The sequence below is a fragment of the Acomys minous genome (genome assembly GCF_964271855.1).
Source record: "Acomys minous genome assembly, chromosome: 13".
NCBI classification, from domain to species: domain Eukaryota; kingdom Metazoa; phylum Chordata; class Mammalia; order Rodentia; family Muridae; genus Acomys; species Acomys minous.
In genome coordinates, this window is record NC_140495.1 from 60,733,685 (window position 1) to 60,753,819 (window position 20,135).

General features: G+C 52.9%; 1 protein-coding gene across 2 annotated transcripts in view; it reads right to left on the reverse strand.

The window, feature by feature from the left end:
* Positions 1-7,840: 7,840 nt before the first annotated feature.
* Positions 7,841-20,135, reverse strand: part of LOC311581055 (uncharacterized protein C6orf132 homolog) — a 36,255-nt gene continuing 23,960 nt past the window's right edge. For both annotated transcript variants that reach the window (XM_084752978.1, XM_084752979.1), the window contains exons 3-5: positions 15,308-15,377; positions 9,572-12,848; positions 7,841-9,164 (exon numbers count right to left, since the gene is read on the reverse strand). In XM_084752978.1, the coding sequence (XP_084609104.1) occupies positions 9,047-9,164; positions 9,572-12,848; positions 15,308-15,377 (3,465 nt within the window). In that variant the 3' untranslated portion in view covers positions 7,841-9,046. The remainder of the gene's footprint in view (positions 9,165-9,571; positions 12,849-15,307; positions 15,378-20,135) is intronic.

The following is a 20,135-nucleotide window of genomic DNA, read 5'->3' on the forward strand; positions in this document are numbered from 1 at the left end:
TGTCTTAAAACAAACAAATAGTTTGCTTGGGCTGTAGGGTTCCCAGCCCCCACCTGATGCTCAAACCATCTCTAATTCTGATTCCAGGCAATCAGATGCCCTCTTCTGGTCAGCTCCGGCACTGCAACGCTCATGGTGTACATCTACATGCTGGCAAAACACTCATACACAGAAAGTAAATCTTTTTTAAAAAATAAAAAAGAAGCCAGGTGTGGTGGTGCCCACCTTTAATCCCAGCACTCAGAAAGCAGAGGCAGATGGATCTCTGTGAGTTCGAGGCCAGCGTGGTCTGCAAAGTGAGTCCAGGACAGCTAGGGCTGTTATACAGCGAAACCCTGTGCCAAAACAAACAAACAAACAAATAACAAAGTGGGACTGGATGAATGATATGGTTAATAGAATTCTTCCTTAGCAAGAACAAGGGTCTTGGGTTCAATTCCCCAGCACGACATAAACCGGGCATATTGTCACACATGTCTAATCCCAGCACTTGGGAGGTGGAGGCAGAAATTCAAGGTCATCCTCAGCTACATAGACACTTCCGGGTTAGCCTGGGCTACATAAGATCGTGTCTCAAAACACACCTGTCTCTCTCACACCCACACAACAAAAGTCCTGTCAAAACTTAGGCGAGGAGACAGCCGGGTGCCTCATGTAATAATTTGAATGAGGAATTGGAGGCGGGGCTTCAGAGCTCTTCCGCGTTAGCCACCAGGAGCTGAGGAATTGGGGGCGGGGCTTCAGAGCTCTTCCGCGTTAGCCACCAGGAGCCATATGGCCTCTTGAGCCCACTTGGAGTAAGTGCACCATCTGCCAGGTGTAATCTTTGATGATCATGAAAGAGGCAGTTTGCCCTCGAAGCATTCTCTCCAGCAGGATCAAGCATCTCTAAGTATCTTTGCCAAAGTGTAGTAGCCTCACACTGGCACGCCTTCAGGGCAAGGTACCACAAGACCAGACTGCAAATGAGACTGTGTGGGTTCTTTCTTTCTTTCTTTCTTTTTAATTTTAATTTTTATTTTATTTTGTTTTTTCGAGACAGGGTTTCTCTGTGTAGCCTTGGCTGTCCTGGACTCGCTTTGTAGACAGGGCTGGCCTCGAACTCACAGCGATCCACCTGCCTCTGCCTCCCGAATGCTGGGATTAAAGGCGTGTGCCACCACGCCCAGCCCATGGTTTCTTTTATGATTTTTACTTATTTATTTTTAAGACAGGGTCTCATCCCACTGTATAGCCTTACTACGTAGACTAGGTTGGTAAAATGTTTTTGTGTGTCTGTGTGTGTACGCATGTGCACACGCATGTGTGCTGCACGTACCAGAGCACTAAGTAGTGAGGAGACAACCTCAAGCTCAGGCCGGCAGGTTTTGAGGTGAGCAACTTTATCCACTGAGCCATCTCTCCAGTCTGGGGTGTAGCGTTTCCCAACCTCAGAGCTGCTGACATTTGGGGCTCAGTTCTGGGGAACACCTCTGTGCACCTTAGCCTAATTATTAGCATCCCTGGCCTCTGCCTAGTGAAGGCTGGTAGGTGTCTCCTACCGGGTCTGCAGACATTGCCACTGTCCTGTTGGGGACCGAGGTCAACCCCAAGACTGGGAGCACTACACTTAAATCGACAGCAGGGCTGTGTGTCCAGGTGCCAACAAGAAACTGCTGGGGAAGACACACAGGCAGCAGAGGCTTCCCGAGCACTAGAACCTTCCTTGCCCCAAACAGTAGAAATTCTCTCAACGCCCAGGAGAGGGTTTCAAAATCTTCAAAGCCTGGCGCGACGATTTACACAAGAATCCTGGCTCTGCTCGCTAGCAGACCTTGGGACAGGTTTCCTCACCATTTGGTGACGAAGGCACTTCTGTCCAGGGGTTGTAAGGAGGACCGCAAGAAAGGACATGGAGGAAGCAGTTGTAACAGTGCTCGGTTCTGAGCCAGCTGCAGTGAAGGCAGCGCCTCTGCGGATGAGGCTTCAGCGTAGGGAGTCCTGTGGAGATGCCTTGGGCTGTACACCATCAGGGAAGGGGGAGAGAGAGAGGGCAGAGGGGGACTGCCTATGCTTTCAGAGGTCCGGAGCTGCCGTGATCCTCCAGGACTGTCCCGACTGAAGAAAAGGATTGGTCAGCAAGTGAGGGGCGTGGCTTGGGGCGCGTCTCTCAAAGGAGACAGTTCCTGGGGACACAGTGAGATCAGCAGGGGGGGCGGGCACTTCTGGCATGAGGTTTGAGGGCGTCAGGCTGGGAATGTCGCTCAGTGGTGGAACACTTGACTGCACCAAGCATGCATGGACGCGGCTTCCATCCCTAGTACCACAAAGTGTGTGTCTGGTGGGGTGGGCATGGCGAAGGGACACTACAGAGTCCATCATGTGAAGGGACGCTTATGGAATTGAAAATGCCTCTGAATAGTGTGGATACCAGGCAGCCACTCACAGTCTAACAGTGTCTGTGTTCCTGGCTGTCCCCAAGCCACCTCCTCTTTTCCTTCTTCCTCTGTCCTTCTTGGAACTGGACTGGTGCAGGCACACCCACACCCCACCATGCTGCCTTGGAGGCAGAGGCAGAACAGGTTGGTCCCGCCTCCCTCCAGCCGTGTGTCCTGGGAAGGTCGGTTGCACTATGGGAACTGTAGTTTTTCACAGGGAGCTGAATGTGATTATCTGCTGAGAGGGCTGAAAGGACAGTTGTGCAGTGTGTACCTGCCGTACCTGGGGACCTGATAGAAATAAGTCTCAGGAGCTTATTTTCACAAGTCCCCCAGCACAGCCTGGACCTAGGAGAAGCCAGGTCAATCGACAACCCTTTGGGTCTAAATCTGAACTCAGAACCTCATCTGCCTGTAGGAAGTACAGACACAGATGAGTGTGCCACTGTATGTACACGCAGGGGTACTCACAGGGCACAGCTAGGGCACCCATGTAAACTGCATGGGGCTGCCCTCTCTTTCCCTCCACCCTGGGAAATCAGGTGAAAGTGAATGTCAAGAGCAATATTAAATGCCCAAATGGAGCAGGGCATAGTGGCGCACGCCTTTAATCCCAGCACTTGGAGGCAGAGGCAGGCGGATCGCTGTGAGTTCAAGGCCAGCCTGGTCTACAAAGTGAGTCTAGGACAGCCAAGTCTACACAGAGAAACCCTGTCTCAAAATACCAAATAAATAAATAAATAAAATAAAATGCCCAAATAATGTCACCAAAGCCCAGCAGCAGAGTGCTTATGTCTTAAGGAGTGCCTTTGTCAAGTGTCTGAATGTGACCCGCACACAGAGGGCTGCCCTCATTCCCCTGCGCAGCTCCAGTCCCAGCGCCACAGTGGGTCCCTGTCCCACACTCCTTTCTCACCTTCCTGGCTAAAAGCAACCAAAGCGGTCCCAAAGCAAGCCCACAGCGCCTGGCTGCCCAGAGCCTCTGGGAGGAGCTACAGGACAGGCCCCGCTCTCAACCCATGTGGGCCAGCTGACTAATGATGGCACCCAGCCCTGTCCACCCAGCCCTGCCCTTGAGCTGTAGAGATGGAAGGGGCCAGTGCTGCAGCGGAGAGGCAGGTGGGGTTGGTAGGTCAGGACAGGCCTGCTTGGCAGTTCAGCCCTCACCCCTTTGGCTCCAAAATTACCTCTATCTCACTGGGCTTAATCCCCTCCCCCACAAAATAAAAACAATAGACGAATAAAACAGAGTTGGGCATTTGGCACCCAGCACCGGGAGGTGCAGGCAGGAGAATTGGGAGGCTGTTCTCTGCTATGTAGCAAGTTCAAGTCTAGCCTGGGCTTTAAGACACCTTGTTTTGGCCGGGCGTGGTGCCGCACGCCTTTAATCCCAGCACTCGGGAGGCAGAGGCAGGCGGATTGCTGTGAGTTCGAGGCCAGCCTGGTCTACAAAGTGAGTCCAGGATGGCCAAGGCTACACAAAGAAACCCTGTCTCGAAAAACCAAAAAAAAAAAAAAAAAAAAAGACACCTTGTTTCAGCCGGGCATGGTGGTGCACGCCTGTAATCCCAGCACTCTGGGAGGCAGAGGCAGAGGGATCTCTGAGTTCGAGGCCAGCCTGGTCTACAAAGGGAGTCCAGGACAGCCAAGGCTAAAACAGAGAAACCCTGTCTCAAAAAAACAAAAACCAAACCAAACCAAAACAACAACAGACCCTGTCTCAAAAAACAAAAACAACAAGAACAACAACAAAACAAGCAAAACCAAAAAGAAAAGAAAACAAAACCAAAAAAACCCTGTCTGAAGTGAGGAGGGGCACAGATGTGGGGTCCTTATCTTCTGCCGAGGGAGGCTTCCTCTCTTCAGTCTGGCTCAGAAAGAGCTAAGCTTGACTCTCAAGGGATGCCAGCCCTGGGCTCCAAACACAGCCATCCTTTGGACCTGCCCTTGTTGCTTTAGACCAGGCAGGGTCACTGGGGTTGGGGTCACACAGTGAGGCTTCCGCGTTCAGACCTCAGCCACCCACGTATTGGCAGTGGAGCAGCTTTCCCCTTTTCTGCCTCATCCCCACTGTGCTGGGCAAATGGAAAGTGTGTGGGGCAGTGCCCTCGGGGGAAGGCTGAGCCGGGGAAATGGTCAGAGCTAGAAGGCAGGCAGCTGTGAGGAAACAGGAGGGCAGAGTGTGAGTCAGGTCGGCTATTTGGAGCAACTTGATTCCTGCGTTGGAGGCTCGATTTCCTCATCGCTGAAATGCAAACAGGAGTCTCCCGCACCAGTAAATGTTAGAGGATTGTCCTGAGCAACCAGAGAAGGAGCCACCTTTCAAACGGTCAGGGTTATGTAAGTGTCGGCAGCTATGGCTGACACATCAGGCATTGTCAGCCCTAAGTACATGGATGGGGAATGTGTGGAGGGCTCGGACCCAATAAAATGTAAGGCCCACACAGCGCAAGTCCAGACCAACTGGTAGAAACTCAAGGTCACAGTTTGTTAGGAGAGGTTCTAGCTCAACGGGTAGGAGAGCACCTACCTAGCATGCAGGACACCTTGGGTTCAACCCCCAGTACTACAAAAATAAAAGCAACAAGTACAACTTTACAGCTGGGCATGGTGGCCACTCTAGAAGTGGAGGCAGGAGAATGTGAGAGTCTAAGGCTGCTCTCTGCTATATAGCAAGATGTAGCCAGTATGGGTACATGAGACCTTGCCCAGGAAAAAAAAAGTGGGGGGAGGGGGGATGAAAATGTGGGGTCCTTATCCTGGGCTAATCTCCGTGACACCCTGCTATATGAGGGGAGAGAGGCCAGGTATGGAGACCCATCTCATCTACAGGCCTCCATGACCAGGCTCATTCCAGAGATGGAAGGACCATAAGAGACAGGGACAAGACCCTGAAAGACGGTTGAGGCCAAGCTGGAGAGATGGCTCAGAGGTTAAGAGCAGTGGCTGCTGTTGCAGAGGTCCTGAGTTCAATTCCCAGCAACCACATGGTGGCGCACAACCATCTATAATATAATCTGGTGCCCTCTTCTGGCCTCCATGTGTACATGGAAGCAGAGCACTGTATACATAATAAACAAATCTTAAAAAAAAAAAAAAAGAAAGAAAGAAAGAGAGAGAGAGAGAAAGAAAAGAAAAGGGGCTGGAGAGATGGCTCAGAGGATAAGAGTGCTGGCTGCTCTTCCAGAGGTCCTGAGTTCAATTCCCAGCAACCACATGGTGGCTCACAACCATCTGTAATGAGATCTAGTGCCCTCTTCTGGCCTGCAGATGTACATGCAGGCTGAACACTGTACACGGTAAAGAAATGTTAAAAAAAAGAAAAAAGAAAAGATGAGTGGAAACCTGGAAACCAGCCGGCAAGGTTTCCATTCCTGTTTCCCCCAAGCCTCCCCCCAAAAACTTCCCAAGGAGGAAACCTGTGTGATCCTGCACCACATCTTGAGATGACTTCTCTGGTTCCGTTTCCCCATCTGAAGAAAAACTAGGATCAAGGAGGTGAGGTGGACAGAAACAGCTCTGAGGAGCGTGCCCAACAGGTCAGGGATTTGGGAAAGACACGACAGGGCTTTATGTAAGTTGCAGCAAGCCAACCATAATGTAAGAATATTACGCTGGATGGAGCCCAGAGGCTTATGCACACTAACAGCACTACATGGAGCTATATAAAAAAAGATGCCTTTTTATGTGACACAGGGTTTCCCTATGTATCCCAGACTGGCCTTGAATTCACAGTAATCCCTCTATCCAGATTCCTAACTCGCAAGAGATGGAAACCAAAGTGCTCTACCACTAAATCACATCTTCAGTCCCATTTTATATATACGTATATATATATATATATATATATTTTTTAATTTTATTTATTTATTTATTTATTTTTGGTTTTTCAAGACAGCGTCTCTCTGTGTAGCCTTGGCTGTCCTGGACTTGCTTTGTGTACCAGGCTGGCCTTAAATTCACAGAGATCCACCTACTTCTGCCTCCTGAATGCTGGGATTAAGATGTGTGCCACCATGCCCGGCTATATATATATTCACATATATGCATACATGTATACATATATATTATATGTGTGTGTGTATCTGTATATATGTGTGATTATTTATATGTATGTATGTGCATATATATTTTTTTTTTTTGAGAGAGAGAGAGATTCTCACTCTGTAGCCAACACTGGCCTTGAACTCAGAGACCTTCCTGCCTCTGCCTCCCAGGTGCTGGGATCAAAAGCATGCGCCTGCATCACTGCAGCCAGCCTTTTGTTTGTGTGAGCAGGGAAGACCTTTAGAAGTCAGAGGAGAGTGTGCTGGAGTCAGTTCTCACCTCCTCCCATGTGGATCACCAGGATCAAACTCAGGTTGGCAGACCAGCAAGCTTGCTTTAGCCCCTGAGCCATCTTAATGGCCTCTTTAAAAAACAGTACTTGGCGTTTCTGTGTGCTCCTTTTTGGCTGCACGCATGTGTGAAATCTGGCGGACAGCTCCAGCTATAAACCCTCTGGGAGACTGTCTACTTTTAAGCCTGGAGCTTAACAATTAGGGCAAAGCTGTGTAGCCAGCCAGTCCCAGAGATCCCCCTGTCTCAGTGCCAGGGTTGCAAGCAGGCTCTAAGCATAGTGTTTCGATGTGGGCTCTGGGGAGCATGCTGATAAGGCAAGTGCTTCATGGGCAGAGCCACACGTGTCACCCTACAGCTGGACTCAAGTCTGTCAGCTTGCCAGGCACGCGATTTACTAACCGAGCCCCCCCTCAAGTCTGTCAGCTTGCCAGGCACGTGATTTACTAACCGAGCCCCCCCTCCAAGCCCACTTCTCACCTTCTTCTAAGTTGTAATTATTTTTACTTCCATTCCCAGCCCCTGTCTTTGTTTGTTTGCTTCAGTTTGAGGTAGAGTTTCTTTCTTTTGGTTTTTCAAGACAGGGTCTGTCTGTAGCCTTGGCTGTCCTGGACTTGCTTTGTAGACCAGGCTGGCCTCGAACTCCCAGCAATCTGCCTGCCTCTGCCTCCCGAGTGCTGGGATTAAAGGCGTGCGCCACCACGCCAGGTAGAGTTTCATGCAGCCAAGGCTGGCCTTAAATTGTCATCTTCCTGCCTGTACTTCCTTAGTGCTGGGATTATAGGTTCGTACCATCATGCCAGGCTTTATAGACTATGCCCTGGCCCAGGACAGGAACCACATCAGTGTGTTGCCCCAAAAAGGAGCACAGGGCCGCTTCCTCTTCAGCACTGATGACGCAGGGTTACCATCAGGTCCAGAAAAAGACGCTGAGGTGCAGAGAGATTGCTTAAGGATGGTTTGTCCATTATCTGGCGTCACCTCTGGGCCCGGTCCCTGTGCTTGTGCCCTCCAAGATGAGCACCCCCAGCATCCCACAATGCCTGAGAAGCTCCACATTACCAACGTACAAGCACACAGCAGGGGCCAGTCCGAACTGGCTGTTTATTTCCCATGCCAAGTGAGACCCAGCCCTTTCCCACCCCACCCCAGAGCACTCTATTGCTGGGAGGGGGGCGGGCACACCCTACTCCTCAAGCCTTGATGCAGCAGATAAATTAGCAAAAACTCTTATAAAACCCCCGCTTAGGGAAAACATTTATAGACCAATGCTGTTGTTGATGGGCTTGGCTTCGTTGAACACAGGGAACCTGTCAGCCAGCCCGCGCCACCCGGGGGGGGGGGGGTTGTGCCACCTCATCTCTGTACTTTATCCACCTGAAGAGGCTCACCAGCTGTCCCAGCCACCTAGTACTGCAGCTGGTCCCACAGATCACCACGGCCCAACATCCTGCTCCCGCAGGGGCCTTCCTCATGTCTGGCCCCTGCTCATCTGAGGCAGGACACTTCTCCGCCCTTCCTTTCTTACCTGCTTTGACCTGGTCCCCACCTCTAGAACTATTATTCTTGGTACATTTGATATAGCATACAAACCAGGACACAGAATTCACTGGTATAACCCCCAGGTAGAGGACCAATGGTCACCCTACTGACAGGTCTCCCCTGCTCTTAACTGGCCCTAGTGTACTACCCTTGACTTTCCCAGACCCATCTCCATGTTTTCAGCACACTTCCTGGGCCCAATGCCCTGAACCAGGTCTTCAAGGGCCCGAATGGAAAAGCAAGCCTGAATCCTCCACCTCCCATCCCGAGCCTCTCAAGGCCTCCTCCTGTGTAAGTGCCAAGGCCAAGGAGCAACTACCCTATCCTTGGTCCTGGCCAGCGTGTAAGGCTCCTGATACAGTCTGCGTTGTGCAAGCAGTCTTGATCTCTCATCTCCAAGTAGCTAGAAACAGCCATTACCTGTTCAGGGTAAGGGGGTGGGGGGCGGTAGGAGGGAGGAAGGTTAGAGCCATCTGCCTACATTGTGAGGCGCTGACAGGCAAACACGGCCCAGGAGCGCCCCTCCCCCACATCTGCCAACAATCCTTAGCCAAGCTGTCCCTTGGTGCTTTCAGAAACAGACGGTTCCACAGACCTGTCTGTCTGCCTGTTTTCCAGAACAAAGGCTCTCAGTGGTGTCTGAGCTTCTGAGCTGGAACCTATAATACCTGCAGCAGCATCCCACCCCATCCCCCCGCAAAACAACTGCTCAGATCCAACCCCTAAAAGTCAGCAGTGTGAACCACAGCTCAGGAAGTGGCTTTCCGATGGGTCCCAGAGTAGGCATAGGAGATGGGATGCCGGGTCCCAGGCCTCACAGTGAACGTGTTGATGGGGCTTCCGTAGTGGCTGGTGCCGTGGGAAGGCCTGGAGGGAGTAGAGGGGAGAGCGGTGAAGGGTTATACGCAGCTGGCTGGCCCTCACCCTACCCACCTTCCCCAGAGCCGATTTTAAAATGTGACCGGATGGACCTCTGAACTCCAGGGTAGGACCACAGAACACCCTTGGTATCCTCTGTTCACTCAGACTCCTTTGCTCCCAGCCTGGACCTGGATCCATCTTTCCACCCGGGGCCACTGGGTCTCCCTTTCCTCTACCCTGATTGGAAGCCCCGAAAACTCCAGAGGGGAGTGGAGAGATGTGCTGACAAGTAAGGAACCAGCCAACAGCACCCTTCTCCAGGTATCTCGGCCATCCTCCCTTCTCTCTCAGTAGGCAGCAGGCCATCGCTTTGGTATTAACACTGTTCACGCACTCTTGAGTCCCCACCTCACCTGCTGCCTTTGGCAGGAACGAAGCCATAGTCCCCAGCTTTGCAGCTACTACCGCCGCCGCCGCCGCCGCCGCCGCCGCCGGGCGCCTTGTACTTGACCTCCGCCGCGCCCCGGGAGCCCTCCAGCGACAGCCTCCGTGTGTGCAGGCCTCCGGGGGCCGCGCGGCCAGCCGAGTTGACCCGTCGCATCTCGGGGCCTCCCGGCTGTGGCCCGAAGCAGTTAGGGGAGCTCAGGCTGCGGCCGGTGCCGCCGCGGGGCATCCCGGGGTTGCAGTGGGGTTCCCCGACGTACAGACGTTTCTTGATGAGCGAGCGTCCGCTGCCAGAGAAGCGATCTAGGCCCCCGGGGCCGGGGTATTGAGCGCCGGGGAAGCGAGAGAATCCGCGAGCCGGATTGGCCCCGGGGCCGGCGTCCAGGGACTGCCCCAAGTAAGAGAAATTGCTCCTGGGTGGGGACCCGCGACGGCCCTGATGCTGCAGCCCCGGGGCGGGGGGCTCGGGGTCGTTGCTGAACTCTGGTGGCGGCGGGATGATGTCAAAGCCGAACTCCTCCTCCCCCTCTTCTTCCTCTGCCCTCTTGTAGGAAGGAGAGGGCGGAGAAGAGAAAGACTTGGGGAGGGCGCGGCTCTGGGGTAGGCTTGAGGGAATATGTCCTTCCTGGGCCACAGGGGCAGGGGACTCAGCCTTGGTCCACCCGTGCCTGTGACCTGGCTCTGAGCCCTCTGTGTCTTGTCCCTGCTGGGGTTTCCACTGACTGGGTCCAGTGGGCCGTGCTGACGTCAGGTGGGAGTCCTCTGTCTCACTGGGTACCTTAGGTACCACAATGAAAGAGTTGGGCCGGCTACCTCTGTAAAAGATACTGTCGGAGCTGGCCTCTGCTTGGTTGCCACGGTCACGGTCACGGAGACTCCCCGGCAGAGAGGACCGTCCTATCGCAGTCCCTCCAGGCCTAGTCTTCTGGGCCCTCTGTCTGGCTGCGAGAAGCAGGGCCATAGGGGAGCCCCTTTCCACAACCTCCCCAGTCACCGGGTGTCTGAGGAGTTGGTCAGCAGGCTGGCCTGGGATGAGAGCTTTGGCTGGATGGCTTTGGGGCTCTTTTTCGTCCGCTAGTCCCCCTGAGCCTGTAGTCTCTCCTCTGGCCCGGGTGGGGATCACTACAGCGACCCCTCGGCTCTGGCTGTTCTGGCTGCGATGGGGTCTGTAGAGGTATGATGGCACCTCTTCTCCACCGGTAGACATTTTTGGTGGGAGGGCTGCAGGTGAAGGGATGCCATTCCTGGACAGTTGCGTGGCCCCTGCATTTTCTTGAGATTCTGGCTTTTCTCTCTGCCTATCTGCGGCAAGGTCCTTCTCTGCCAGCAACTGAGATGATGGGATGGCCTGCCCAGGTGTGTCCTTGGGTGGCGTGGCCTGCCCAGGTGTGTCCTTGGGAGGTGTAACATGTCCAGATGTGTCCTTGGGAGGTGTAGCTTGCCCAGGCGTGTCCTTGGGAGGTGTAACATGTCCAGATGTGTCCTTGGGAGGTGTAGCTTGCCCAGGCGTGTCCTTGGGTGATGTGGTCTGCTCAGGTGTAGGCTTGAGTGGTAAGGCTAGCCCAGGTGTGGCCTTATATAACATGGCCTGCCCAGATGTAGGCTTGAATGATGTGGCTGGACCAGGTGTGGCCTTGGGTGATGTGGCTGGACCAGGTGCAGCCTTGGACTGGAGTGTTGTGGCAGGCTGAGGGGTGGCAGACAGCTGGAGAGGGTTCTTGGTGATAGGCTTATGGGCTCTGCCATTGTCAGGCCCATTTTCAAAGAGTCTTCCCCCTTCCAGCCGGGGTTTGGGAGGCAGAGATGCTAAGCTGGGCTTGGCATCTTTCTCCGCTGAGGAGCCAAAGCGAGCCTCTAGCTCATTCCGGATCTGCCTGACGCTGGGAGCTGGAGTATCCTGGGAGATGTAGTCCACAGGGGGTAGGGCCAAGCTGCTGGTGGCTCCTCGCTCTGGCAGACTGTTGCTGGAGGGGCTCTTTTCAGGAGCACAGGGTTTTATCTTCTCAGGCAGGCTTGGAGGAGCTCCCTCTTCTTCTGATAGGCTGGTGTCCTTCTTGTTCTCCTTGTCCTTCAACGCCACCATGGAGACTGGCCTGTGGCCGAGTGACCGGTCAGCTCTCCTGGACCCACAGAGATAGGCTGCCAGTTCACTTCGAAGCTTCTCCATCTGCCGGGGGTCCCTCCAGTCAACAGGTTCTGATGGATCTGTGTCCTCCAGACTGGGGGGGTTGGGTTTGGGGTTGAGAGCAGGTGAGCCGGATCTGGGGGTCTTGATAAATCCAGAAGGCGGAGGGGCTGCCTGCTCAGTAGAGGGCAAAGGGGGAGCAGCTGGGGGCAGGGAGGGTGCTGGCGGAGGGAGTGGGGGAGCGGGTGGAGGCAAGGGAGGGGCCGGCGGTGGCGCTCCAGCTTGTCCATTTTTCTGGGGTTCAGACTGCTTGAGCCTCGGGCTGCCTGGTGTCTCAGGCCCGGGCTCTCTGGGCTGCTGTGCCTCTGGGGCCCTGTCTGGGTAAACCTGAGATGCAGGGCGGATATTGAAGCTGAGAGGCAGTGGGAGGTGGGTGGGGGTCTTCTGGGTGCCTTCCTCCTCCTCTGGGGAAGCCCCGGGTGCTTCCTGAACTGGGATAGATGAGGTCCTGACTGGGGTTGGGGGCGGCACCTTAAATGACCTGGGGAAGGTGAGGTGGGGCTCTGGGCTCGGCCCTAGAGATCTCCCCTTTAGTTCAGCAGGACTTTTGGGGGGGCTGGTTCTGGGGTCTTCTGGCTGCCTGCCATTGAGTGCTACTTCTGATTTCCACTTGATAATACCCCCGGAGGGGAAGAGACGAATTCCGGAAGTGTGAGGAGAGACTGGAGCTGGGGGTCCTGGGGCTGGCAAAGAAGGTGGAGGCGGGGTTAGAAAAGCTGCCGGTGGGGCAGGGGGGATGAAGTCAGGAGGCGTGGGTGTGGATGGTGGGGAGAGGGTAGAGGAAGGAGATAGGCTGTCCAATACTGGGGGCGGAGGCGGGGCCGTGCTGGGTGGGGGTGGGGGCTCCACCAGCAGAGGAGGGGGGGGAGGAGGAGGGATGGAAGGAGGTGGTGGTGGTGGGGGAGAGGAGTCCCCTGGAGGCTGTGAAGTGTCCTGAGGTGGCCCTGGGGCTGGGCCTGGGGGAGGTGGGGGTATGGATGAATCCAGGTCATAGTGTACAGGCCTCAGGTCGCTCACAGAGCTGTACAGCCGGAGGTTGCCGTTGACCAGTGAGCTGGTACCTGGAAGAAGGAAGGCAGACATAAGGAGATGAGCCAGTCCCGGCCTCTCTCCCTCTCTAACATTGCTTTCTCTTTCTCTCTGTTTCTCTTTTCTTTTTCTTTTTTTCTTCTTTTGGTTGTGTGCTGGGATTAAAGGCGTGCGCCACTACTGCCTGGCTCTCTGTTTCTTTCCTTAATGTGTGTGTGTGGGGGGTGGTGGGGAGTGGGGGTGTACCGTGGCATGCCTGAGTCCACCTGAGGACTTACGGGAATAAGTTCTTTCCTCCCACTATGTGGGTTCTGGAGGCTGAATTTAGCTCAGATTTGGTGGCTCCCCTTACCCACTGAGCCATCTTTCCCACTCTGTGCCTGGCACAGGGAGATGGGTTGGCCAAGGGAAATAGAGCCACCCCATTCATCCTAAAGGTTTAGGACAAGCAGCAATGACCCCCCACACACACCTCTCCCCATGACCTGAGCCTTCCCGGGAGTGGCCCCTTCCTGCTGTAATAGGGCATTTCTCCTCTAGGCCCTGACTCATGTAAGCCCATGTATGGAGTTCCTTGAGGTTACCTGTGGTTCCCAAAATGACCCAGGGGAGCCAGGTATGGTGGCACATGCCTGTAATCTCAACACTTGAGTTTACACTGAGGCAGGAGAATTGCCACGACTTCAAGCCTGGGCTACATAACGAGACAGTGTCTCAAATGAACAAATAAGAACCAACAATAAACAAACAAACAAATAAACGGGGGGAACTGGGGAGACAACTCGGTGAGAAAAGGCTCACAGTGCAAACATGAGGGCCTGAGTTCAGAGCTCAGCGCCCACAGGAAAGCTGCTGTGAGCCGAGGAAGCAGGCACAGGCCAGTCACTAGGGCTTGCTGGCCAGCTAGTATTGTCCAGCTGCTAAGCTTCAGGTTCAGAGAGAGACGTGGCCTCAGGAAAATAGGGTGGGAAGGGAAAGCAAGAAAACACCAGATGTTGGCCTGTGGTCTCCATGCACACCCACACTGACAGGTGCACATGTATACTGCATACACATATGCATGCTCACATATGCACACAGAGTTACACGTGCAAACTATACACACACACTAACAGGCATACGTGCATGCTATACACATACATGCACGTGCACACACACACAGAGTTACACACACACATACACACACTAACGGGTATACATGCATGCTACACACATTTTTTTTTAAGGAGGAAGGGGACCATAGAGAGAGGTGGCCAGTGGTGGGGAGCGGGACAGGAAAAAGCAATCTGCACACACAACTAACTCGTGCTTTTGGGAGACCCAGAGTCTACAGGAACACATTCTATCGCTTGTTTAGCATCTCTGCAGCAAGGTCTGGACTGGTGCATGGTGCAAGGGCAGAGGTGTAACCAGGGCAACGTGGCTACAGAGATGGACACCTGAGGAGCAGCCCGTGAAGAGAACACCTCCCTCTGTCACTCTTGTTTTCCCTTTTCCCTCCTCAAAATGTTTAGGAGAGGGCAGCAAGCCTGGAGCGGGGGTGCCTGGGAAGGCTTCTCCCAGCTGTCTGGTTCTGGGCGCTTGGAATGGAGCACTCGGGTGTCCGGACAGCAGTAAACAAAACAAACACTGACAGATACTCAGGCTAAAGCTTATTCTTGCTTTGTTTGGGCCTTGCTCATGCTGGGTGATCTTGGCCTCCTGTCTCCACACACTCTGCCCACTCTTGCTCTATGCCCAGCTCCCCCGAAACTTACTGGCTAAGGGGTCAGTCAACCCAACAGACAACCAACACCATACATACAGTAGTAAATCATTACCAAGGAGTAGGCAGCAATAAAAACAGCAGGAGGAGGTGCCATTTAATTAGGCAGGTGAACTTGGAGCAGGGGGATGGCAGGCGGGGGCTGCAACGCAGACAGACGCTGGGCTGAAGACCAGCCTGGGCTGGTTAAGGAAACCCCCTTGTGGCAGAGGCAGGAGGACGGGTGAGAAAACAGTGAATGAGATCCCAGGAGTCCTCCAAACCTTTGCTCAGGGTGACACCGGATGTCACTGGCCAGATTGAGCGGATCCCTCAACACTAAGTGGCTTCCGGCTGTGCCATTCGTTTAGTCCTCTGGAGATAGCGCTGCTGTTCCCAAGCAGGGCAAGTGTGGGAGGACAGGGCTAGTCAGGCTAGAGCTGAGGCAGATTTGTGTGACCTTCTGTTCTGCTATGACCTGGTGCCTCCCCTCTTCTCCCACTCCCCAAAGGGGTGTCAGTCAACCACGGCTCTCCCCATCTCTCCCAGCCCCACTGTTCTTATCATCTTGACCAGTGCCTAAGAGGCCTGAGGATTCCTTCCGGCTTTGCCTCCAGCTGTGGAGATGGAGCAGGTGCTTGGCGGCCTTTTGCTTTTTTTTTTTTTTTTTTTTTTTGTCTTTTGAATTCAGGGCCCAAGAAGGAAGGAAAGAAAGATGAAGAAGCTACAAAATCAGAGGTCTCTTACCTTCTTTGTCTGCAAAATCTTCTGGGACAGAGGGGGTGGGCACAGCCAGGCCATGGTTCTCCTGGGCATTCTGAAAGAGACCAGGGAGAGAGGTCAGGGGGACATGAGCAGACAGATTCCAAATCCCGGCTGTGAGTCTGTTGTATTGATGAAGAAACTTCGCAAGTATATGAAATCATTAAAGAGTGAATTCATTTATTTTGGATTAATTCACCCTCTGTGTAGTGCCCACAGGGGCCAGAGGATGACAAGCTAGTTACACAGAGTTGGGAATGACCACCTGGATGCTGGGAACTGAACCTGGGTCCTCGGCAAGAACAGTAAGAGCTCTTAACTGATAAAACCTTTAATCTCAGCACTTGAGAGGCAGAGGCAAGTGGATCTCTGTGAGTTCGAGGCCAGCCTGGTCTACAAAGTGAGTCCAGGACAGCCAAGGCTGCACAGAGAAACTCTGTCTCAAAAAACAAAACAAAACAAAAACAAAAAAAAAGGAAGGAAGGACAAAAACCTCAATTAAAAGCAAACCAAGGAGCCAGGCGTGTTGGCGTACATCTTTACTTCCGATGCAAGGCCATCCTGATCTACATCATAAGTTTTAGGCTATAGTGAGACCTTGTCAAAACACAAACAAATCCAACCAAAAAATTAAAAATTAAAACAACAACAACAACAACAACAAAACAAGAGCTGGTGAGATGGCTCAAAGGCTAACGTGCTTCCTGCCACGGCTGCTGACCTGAGTTGAGCTGACCTGGTGGTCTCTGGGCCCCAAAAAAGCAGGAGAGAACCAGCTCCTGGGAACTGTCCCCAGGCCTAACAGAAAGACCCCTGCAGGGCCTCAGCGGCCAAAAGCTAACATCCTGGTTCCGACCTCCTGTTTACTCCAGGGTTTCGTCGGGAATTTAAAGAAAAATGATTAGGTGGTGAAGCAGGGCCAAACGCAACGGAGCAGAGCGTGTTTACACAGCTGTCGGTTTGTGAGTCTATTTTGCATCCTACTTTCCCCCCCTCCAAACACACATTTCCATAGATCAACAAAGTGCATACACCTGCCGGTTTAAACATTGGCAGAGCACTGCACAGGCTTTTCAAGGGTCAGAGGCCTGGTCTCCTAGCATACCATCTCACACTGTAGTCTCTCCCCCAGGCACCCTCCCCAGCCACAGTCTATTCTTCCTGAGGCTGCAGGTGGACAAGCCGTATCTCTCTCTTTCGCACCCTCTCTCTCCCCCATTATTTCCTTTCTTTCCTACCTTCCTCGTCCTCAGAGTCAGCACCTAGCTGAAGAGGCTCCTGAACTTCCGGTTTTCCTGCCTTCACCTCCCCAGTGCTGGGATTACAGCTATCACCACCACCACAGTGGCTCAAGCCCAGGGCTTTGTGCATGCTAGCAAGGCACTCCACGGAGAGAGCCACGCCCCAGTGCCCCCTTCCTCGATGCTCCCTGTGCTGTGTTCACAACACAGCATCTCAGTTACCGCTCACTCGATGTCCCCTGTAGGCACCAGGTGAGGAAATGGCCACTCAGAAACATTTGAGAAGTAATTTAAAGCAGGTCCTGGACATTTTGCATCTCCACAGTTCTAGCTCCTTCTCTAAGGACAAGCTGAGCTGTACTTTGTAAATAGGCAAGAGTTGAAAGCTCTGGCTTTGGAGCCAGCAGCCGAGATGTGATCGGCCCTGTGACCTGGGCACAGGACTGAGAAAGATACTCCAGCTCTCTGTGCCTGTATCCCTGCCTGTGAAATTATGCTAAACCCAGAACATACCCATGTGCCCATCTGTGGTGGTTTGAATAGGAGCTTGCCCAAAGACTCGCGTGTGTGAACCCTTGGCCCATGGCGTGTGGCACTATTGGGAGGTGTGGCCTTGTTTGAGGAGTTGTGTCACTACAGAGGAGAACTTTGAGGTCTCATATGCTCAAAGCAGGCCTTGCGGGCGTTGGGGGGGGTGTCTCCCTGCTGTGTGTGCATCAGGTTGTAGAGCTCTCAGCTTCTTCTCCAGCACCACGTCTGCCTGCACGCCGCCATGCTTCCCACCATGATGATAATAAACTAAACTTTGGAAACTGTAAGCCAGCCCCAGTTAAATGTTTTCTTTATAAGAGTTGCCGGTGGTCAAGGTGTCTCTTCACAGCAATAAAACCCTATGTGCCGGGAGTGTGTGTGTGTGTGTGTGTGTGTGTGTGTGTGTACACCATGTGCACAGGAGCCCTTGGAGGTCAGAAGAAAGTGCCAGCCCCCTGGAATTGGAGTTATAGTGGTTATGAACCCCGCAGAGGCTGGAACTGAATACTCTGTAAGAGGAGCAAGTGCTTTGACTACTGAGCCCCTCTAGGTGGCTCCTGTTTTTTGAGACTAGGTCTCTCTATGTAGCCCTGCCTGTTCTGGAACTCACTATGTTGACCAGGCTGACTTCGAACTAACAGAGATCCACCTGCCTCTGCCTCCCCGAGTGCTGGGATTACAGGTGTGTGCCGTTGCCTCCGGCTGCAACTGTTCCTTTTTATATTCCTAGACAATTCTGATGACCTTGAAGCAAATTCCTTGTCAGCTACTTCAGTGACATACATGTTCTTTACTGGTCTTCTGAGATGCACTACACACATGGAAATTGCTAATAATCATATTGGATGATTGAAATGCTGATTTCTGTATCCCCCCATATCTGGTTACAATCCTTTTTCTGAGACTCTGTCTCAATGTTGTATAAAAGCTGCTCCCCAATTGTCCCCTGATACGCCAATAAAGCAGCTTACAGCCAATCACTGAGCAAGAGAGATAATAGGGCTGGACTTCCTGTTAGCTAGGCGATGAGTTAGGGAAAGTGGAGGATTAAACCACTGGAGAGGTCCAAGAGACACCAGGAGAGAGAAGCCGGAACAGGGAAAGTACCAGTATCTCCGGGATGTGCTCTGGGAGGAAGTCACATTAGCTTAGAGGGTTAAGAAGAGAGTAATGACTGCTCAGTTGTTGTGCTGTGAATCTTATTATTAAACAAATATAAGTCTCAATTATTTGTGTGATAGCCAGGTTAAGTGAGAAATAAACACAGCTTTTATAAAAATAACTCTAACACACTCTCTTTGATGTGATGGAGACCAGGGTTGAGAGCTCTGGTGACTCTCTAAAACGTAACTGGAAGTCAGAAAGACTGAGACTTAGCATCGAAAGTTTTGGGACTTGTTTGTGCTCAGTTTTACAGGCAGTGTGACTCTAGGTGGGCAGTGACAAGTGACTGTGCTGCTGCCCAGCCATTTCCCTTCCCATCCATGGTGGAGTTGGGAGCTTGCCCTGCAGTCTCTCAAGCCCCTTTGTGGAGCTAGTATAGGGATACTTAACAAACAAACAAACAATCAAGGTCTTGCTATGCGGCCTCACTTGCATTCCCTATCCCCCTGTCTCAGGGTTCTGAGTGCTGGAACTACAGTGTGCTGCTACCACAGGGATCCATTCAACTCTCCCTTCATAAGAAAAACAGCAAGCCATCCAAGCCAACCTCCCTGGGATCCAGGGGGCACCTGCTTGTACATTCTCTCTGCCTTTACATCCCTTGCCTTTCCTTTTTTTTTTAAAAAAAAAAAGATTTATTTATTATGTATACAGTACGCATCAGATCACATTATAGATGGTTGTGAGCCACCATGTGGTTGCTGGGAATTGAACTCAGGACCTCTGGAAGCGCAGTCAGTGCCCTTAACCGCTGAGCCATCTCTCCAGCACCCCCTTGCCTCTCTTGAGACAGGGTTTCTCTGCGTAGCCCTGGCTGTCCTGAAAGCTCCCCATGTAGACCAGGCTAGCCTCAAACTCAGAACTCCATCTGCCTCTGCCTCCCAAGCGTTGGGATTAAAGCCATGCCCCACCACCGCCCAGCCTGCTTGTTTGTTTTGAGGTGCTGGGGATGAACCCTAGATTTTCATGGTCTCAGTCCGCAGGTCAGGTGGCCTCAAACTCCTGTCTGAGTGCAGGATTATAGGCAGATACCACAACATCCAGCCCCGTCAGCTTCCCAGACCCCTACACGGAAGCTCAGGCTTGGCGCTGGCTCTTTAGTATCAGCCTCCAACACAAAGAAGGCTGGGGCCTCCTCACAGCAGTGTTGGAGGTCTTGATGTCCAGCGTTATCCCAGCTGGATCTCAGGGTTGCAAACCAAGCAGTCCCCAGATCTCCAAGGCCCTGCATTTCCCATCTTGTGGCTTTAGCTTTCACAGCTACTTCCATCACACAGGAGAAGAGGCAAATAAAAGCTCATCTGAATCTCAGCCTCCTCAGAAAAACAGATGGGGAGTTTCCTCCTTTGCGCTGGGGACCCAGGCTGCTGGAATCGAGAGCACAGGCCTAGATGGTGACCAGCTCAGTGTGGACAGTGCAGGTTTGTACAGTATCACCCTCATGGTGTCCTGACCCCTCACAGGTTAGGCACCGAGGCAAAGCCTCCTGAAGAAGAGGGCACGGTGAGACGGCTCGGCATGAGCATGAGGACGCGCGTTCTGATACCCTAGAACCCACACAAAGCTGGAAGCCATGATGAGCGCGCGCCTGTAATCCCAGCACTCCTATGGCGAAATGAGAGACAGGCAGAGGGGAGTCCCCGGAAGTGGAAGTGTGCAGCCCAGTGGGCCTGGCACAAGTGCTCTAACAAGAGACCCTGTCTCAAAGCAGCAGAAGGTGAAGAGCAACACACAAGGTTGTCCTCTGACTTATTTCCACACACATGCTGTGATGCAAGTGTGCAGCAGCCCCCCACAGACATGCACGTGCACGCACGCACACACACACACACACACACACACACACACACACACACACGCTCACACCCGGATAAAAA